The 6,609-nt window shown below is 36.3% G+C and overlaps 1 protein-coding gene across 1 annotated transcript; it reads right to left on the bottom strand.

Moving 5' to 3' along the window:
• Nucleotides 1–297: 297 nt before the first annotated feature.
• On the bottom strand, nucleotides 298–6,609 carry LOC141902161 (multidrug and toxin extrusion protein 2-like). The gene is made up of 7 exons (XM_074789800.1): nucleotides 6,399–6,609; nucleotides 6,244–6,319; nucleotides 6,075–6,144; nucleotides 1,540–1,672; nucleotides 1,379–1,448; nucleotides 984–1,101; nucleotides 298–336 (listed from the first exon to the last, which is right to left on the bottom strand). The coding sequence occupies exons 1-7, from the start codon at nucleotides 6,475–6,477 to the stop codon at nucleotides 298–300; spliced, it is 585 nt and encodes a 194-aa protein (XP_074645901.1). The 5' UTR covers nucleotides 6,478–6,609.

Genomic DNA, 6,609 nt, shown 5'->3' with positions numbered 1-6,609 from the left:
GGTTAAGTGACTTCTGACTTCTGAAGTCATCATACAAAGGTGGCATGGTTTTTCCTTAGGGTGATAGAAAAAAAGTAATCCAAAGACACAATTGGGATCACCCATTCCATTTGAAATATGGCGGTTTTTCAAAAATTGCCACTGCCGCCATTACTGAAAATCCTATTTTCAACCATAATTCTGCAACCAGTGACCTGTAATCTTTTCCTATCACCAAAGGGGACGTATGTATCATGATCCGAAGTCAACACCGTCACTCAACCCACCTTTAAAGGAATGAAGTTACAGTCCACGAGTTCATAGATTCAACGTATCATTATCAACAGTCATACAAATCTTAAAATAGACCATCAATATTGTTTTCAAATCCTGGCAGGAAAAACAAATTTGAAGTGAAGATTGAGTTTATTACACAGTTATAGTTCTAACCAGACAGAATCAGATTATCAGTAAATAGATAAGACATGGCCGTATACACTTCTAATGTAACAATATCTAATTCACGTGAAGACTACTAGAATTGGTATACGTACATTATATGATGAAACGAAATGATGGTTGTATAAAAATGACGAGTCGTTGAATTTTAGTTACAATCTTATTTACACACAGTTTCCCGGATAAGGATATGTTTTATATACAATGAGATCAAGTTTCGTTTTTAACAACATTGAAACAATCCGCGTCAGGTATATTGACTACGAACACGAACCTCAAATATATTCCAATTACCAACACGAACAGGCAAAAGGCGAGTGTAAGACCACGCCGAAATAGAAGTTCTCGGATCGAGATTTTCCCTGTAGATTGTGGAGCGATTTCAATATTTTGCTGACTTCCTGCTCAAGGAGATGTGTATTGTTTCCCTTTCCGCAACGTTTTCGTTTTGTTTTGATCTCGTGAGGAACCAGTTCTATAGGTATAGATACGCGTGTATGCAATTTCGGAGCCGAGATAGATTAATGAAATGAAAAATAAGTTACCAGTTTTTTCTGTATCTGTTTGATAGTCTGTGCTTGTGTATCCGGTACTTGATGCGTATCCAGTGCTGGCGTATCCGGCGCTTGTGTATCCGCCGATTTCGGGATCAGATCGTACCAACTGCTCAGCGCAGGGATTAGGAGGTTTAGCCACTTTTTCATCTGATGGCTTCAGGTTGTCTGAGCTTTCCGAAAGCCCAACATGTTTTTGAGCCTGAAATATTATTGAATCGGAGAATATATATATATATATATATATAATATATATATATATATATATATATATATATATATATATATATATATATATATATATATATATATATATATATATATATATATATATATATATATATATATATATATATATATATATATTGCAAGTAAGCTTTATCTACCTTCTGAAGAACAATATCAGGAAAGATAGGGATTCTACGAACAGGCCGATTGTTGAACCCCACCAAAATCCTGAAGATGATGACCATGATTTTAGAAATATTCACTGAATAGCTACAACAAAAAAAGTATTCTCTGCAATGTTAAAGTCAGTCATTCTTACCTTGTGCCTCGAGTCCAGTGAGGAACATGACCGGTATACCTATTGGTAGCGCAATTATAAAGTAGGCAACGAATACGAAAATTGCTCCTATAAACTGACGTCCACAACCGCGCAGAATACCAGCACACACACCCTATAGTCAGCCAGCCAATCATGGAAAATTCGACGATCACGGCATTTTTTGTTACAGCTTGGCATCTGGGCTCATTTGATAGCAGAGTATGTGGGCTATCATGTGTGGTGGATGCCTTTTACAATTTTTTCGTTTTTTGGCCTACAGGGGGCGTTAAAGTCAGACATTTTGAAATTAAAACATCTTCATTTTCATTCGTCAAGGAAATACACTTTAAACTACTTTTGCTAAATAATTCGAATATCTCATCTTGGGTTTGGAGTAATTTTACAATCTAAACCTTTTCTGAGTTGGGGGATTGCAGCGCATATAGCGCAACGTTAATTTTATGCATACATTCATTTGTTACCTAGTTACAGCAGCAACAATCGTGTAATATTCACTTTAAAATAGCAATTTCATATGAAATATTCATTTTAAAGGTTATTAGCTCAAATAGTGATGTTGTTAATGTTTTTTATTGATTATTTTGATATTTCTTTAAACTTACTTATAACTCGTATGTACTTGGTCAATATCGGGATTAACTGTTTATTGGTTTCTATGGTAACAGCAATTCAAATCTGCGTTCTTCATCCGTCAGGTACCGGTATTTTGGGCGTTGGGTCTTTTGTGACATTCCAAATGTTCTCAAACTTGCCTAAAGTCTTCGGCCATGTATTGGGCCGCTTATTACTACGTCTTGCTAACAATTGAATTGCAACAATGGTAACCATTGTTGCAATTGCAGAAAAATCGGGTAATTTGTCCACATTCTTGACGTAACCAATGGATTAATTGAGGATGTGTTTATCTAAAACCATATTTAATCTTTTTTCTTTAAAATTTTAAAATCATTCCATATTCGTTCACGAGTAAATTATAACTAAACGTTGTCACCATGGTAACCATAAATTATATGCATTTATTTGAAAAAATTCTTTTTTTCCCATAAGATTTTCTCCCATATCTTTTGAACCCTTTCACCGAATTTGTCGAATGAAAGCTCATTTTTGAGGCAATTCCTTGAATTTTCCTTACTTCTAGGGGATGATACTAGTTAACCTTTAGTTAAACTAATATTCCCTTAACTGCAATTTACTTTTTAGCCCACTTGGGACTTTAGTCCCAGCGGGCTATTGCGTTCACTTTTCGTGACTACTTTTCAGCCCAAAAACTGGCCCTGTCAGAATCAAGATGGCCGACTGTCAGCCATTGTTGTTCGCTAAAATCAACACTTTTTACACATTTTTGAACTTTTTGAGGGAAATTTTGAAGACGCTTTGATCAATTACCTTGATCTTTCGGATATATGTGAATCCCCCCAGGGCCCATCAGCATAACAAAAATTGGGTCGATCGGACTCAAGATGACCGTCCTATGACCTTTTTAGTGCCCAAAAATGTAAATTTTGGCCCGAATTCTGAGTGCTGTAGCTCCCTACTGGTTTGCCATTTCTCATTGCAATTTGTGATGGGTATTCTTTGAAAAGGGATGTTTTATACCGGAGACAGGTATTTTTTGATCAGCCAATTATGACGCAATTGGCGGCCATTTTGGTGTCATCAGTACTCATTCGTAGGTGGGAAAAGTTTTTCCACATTATATTGATACCTAAGCGTATTTTGTTACCACAATCAATTAGTAACTTGTAGCTCATAACCTGTTCTATGATTGTGGTGAGTTTCAAGGTCATTGGTTTTTGTATATAGCCACCAGGGAGCGTTGAATAATACAATATCTTAGTATTTCTATATTATATTTGTATCAATGCATATTTTGTAACCACAATCAATTGCAAAGTTGTAGCTCATGACATCATCTATGATTGTCGCAAGTTTTAAGGCCATTAGTTATTCTGTATGGTCACCAGGGGGCGTTAAATAGTAGAATAACTTAGTATCTCCTTATTATATTGGTACCTAGGCATATTTTGTTACCATGATCAATTACAAAGTTATAGTTCGTGACATGTTCTATGATTGTGGTGAGTTTCAAGGTCATTGGGTTTCGAATACGGTCACCAGGGGGCGTTGAATAGTAGAATAACTTAGTATTTCCATATTAAATTGGGAACGAGGCATATTTTGTTATCACAATCAATTACAAAATCGTAGCTGCTGACATGTTTTATGATTGTATTGAGTTTCAAGGTCATTGGTTTTTGCATATGGTCACCAGGGGGAATATTGAAATTGCAGATTGTTGAGCATTTGGAACCACTTCCCTTGGGGGCATGGTGTCCCTGGACCCCTAGTTTATCATTATGTAGGCAGTTTTCGTGGCAACAGCCAGATTCTTTCTGCATTTACAGTTGGCGCGGCTGCAATCAGTCTTGCATTTACAAGAAACCAATTCAGGACATGCTGAACATGCATTTTTGCTTGATAGTTTGCACGGGCTATATGACGTTGTAATGCATCTTTCTACTTTTTTATTGATAGGGACTCAAAGTGCCCTTTCTTGCTTTTATGGAACTAGGAACGACTGAATGTACCATTTTGTTGAAAATTATCTACCTCGTCTTGTAAAAATACTTTAGCCCGAAATTTTCCATACTGCCAAATTGCATTATAATATTCTTATAAAGCATTCCAAGAGGCAGTACTACAATACCAGGATTAGTGATGCAGGGTTCGGATGGAAAAGCTATGCAGAAAGTGTTTGATGAACTTCTTCTGAAAGATGTTAGTAGAAAGCTGCCAGATAGTGATGATTGGGAAGAAGGTGCAAATAGATTTGCAACTTTCTTTGCTGACAAAGTTGAGAGGATTAGACTATCTTTCCCAGACTCGTGTTTGGGTCCTGAAACGATGCATTTTGGAGATTGTGAGCTAGCGGAATTTGAGCCAGTCTTGGAGAAAGAGCTTATATCAATAATAGGGAAATCGCCAAGTTAGTCATGTGAGCTTGATGCTTTGCCTACTTGGATGCTGAAAGCCATCCTACCTGCCATCATTCCTCTCTATTTGGACATTATTAACAGATCGTTGTTGGAAGGATACGTTCCCGTGTCTATGAAGACTGCGTTGATAAAAAACAGAGCTCAAAAACTACCGTCCAGTCAGTAACCTCCCGTTTATCTCCAAGGTACTGGAGCGTGTTGACGCTGCTCGAATAACCGCTTATATGGATGCTAACAATTTACACGATATTCGAAAGACAATCATTTTCACTGAACAGCATATATCCTGACAAAAATCATTCAAGACACTCCAACGTTAGGATGATTAATGTCATGCCCTAGAAGTAAGGAAAATTCAAGGAATTGCCTCAAAAATGAGCTTTCATTCGACAAATTCGGTGAAAGGGTTCAAAAGATATGGGAGAAAATCTTATGGGAAAAAAAGAATTTTTTCAAATAAATGCATATAATTTATGGTTACCATGGTGACAACGTTTAGTTATAATTTACTCGTGAACGAACATGGAATGATTTTAAAATTTTAAAGAAAAAAGATTAGATATGGTTTTAGATAAACACATCCTCAATTAATCCATTGGTTACGTCAAGAATGTGGACAAATTACCCGATTTTTCTGCAATTGCAACAATGGTTACCATTGTTGCAATTCAATTGTTAGCAAGACGTAGTAATAAGCGGCCCAATACATGGCCGAAGACTTTAGGCAAGTTTGAGAACATTTGGAATGTCACAAAAGACCCAACGCCCAAAATACCGGTACCTGACGGATGAAGAACGCAGATTTGAATTGCTGTTACCATAGAAACCAATAAACAGTTAATCCCGATATTGACCAAGTACATACGAGTTATAAGTAAGTTTAAAGAAATATCAAAATAATCAATAAAAAACATTAACAACATCACTATTTGAGCTAATAACCTTTAAAATGAATATTTCATATGAAATTGCTATTTTCAAGTGAATATTACACGATTGTTGCTGCTGTAACTAGGTAACAAATGAATGTATGCATAAAATTAACGTTGCGCTATATGCGATGCAATCCCCCAACTCAGAAAAGGTTTAGATTGTAAAATTACTCCAAACCCAAGATGAGATATTCGAATTATTTAGCAAAAGTAGTTTAAAGTGTATTTCCTTGACGAATGAAAATGAAGATGTTTTAATTTCAAAATGTCTGACTTTAACGCCCCCTGTAGGCCAAAAAACGAAAAAATTGTAAAAGGCATCCACCACACATGATAGCCCACAAACTCTGCTATCAAATGAGCCCAGATGCCAAGCTGTAACAAAAAATGCCGTGATCGTCGAATTTTAGGATAGTTTTTTAAGGTTGGCTGGCTGACTACTATACAAATTCATATTTCATGATTTACTTTAGATGCAATAACGTTTTATTTTCTAGTAGAGAGCGTTAGATGGTGAACAAAATTGTTACTTTTCAGAATTAAAGTTGGACCTGTTGCTTGTGGACTCAGAATATACAAATCATACCTGAATACAGTTGAATAACATATACGTAGCCAGGATTGGAAGCAAATCTGCCGCGTAGCTGATCACAGCACTGCAAAAATTCAACAAAATCAGAATATCGTCTTTTTAACGAATAAGTTTGTCCGTCATTACGATGAACGGTTACGATGGAGTCTTTAAAATTGCAAACCTATCATCAGTGAATATCATCGGTAAGTATTCGCGTAACGTTGCTAATAGAACACTCATAATGGCAGCCCCGCAAACTAAAACAGTAAATAGACATATAGATATCCGGGATGGAAAAGATATTTTAGCCAAAACAATATTCATTTGTGCACATACCTCCGATTGCGATGCAAGTCAAACCTGAGCGCTTCGCTCCGATCGCATCGCCGCTTCCCAGGAATTGGCCTATCCGCATATTAGCAGCAATCGACAATCCTAACGGTATCTGTGATAATGATCAGATATTGAAATTGGAATGATTACGTTAAAGTGATATGTATTTAAGAGATTTCCGAAATCAAACGTATACTGTGTCTCACCATATACG

The sequence above is a fragment of the Tubulanus polymorphus genome, chromosome 3 (genome assembly GCF_964204645.1).
Source record: "Tubulanus polymorphus chromosome 3, tnTubPoly1.2, whole genome shotgun sequence".
Taxonomy (NCBI): Eukaryota; Metazoa; Nemertea; class Palaeonemertea; order Tubulaniformes; family Tubulanidae; genus Tubulanus; species Tubulanus polymorphus.
Note: the sequence above shows the minus strand (reverse complement) of the source record. Positions and strands in the feature narration are given on the sequence as shown.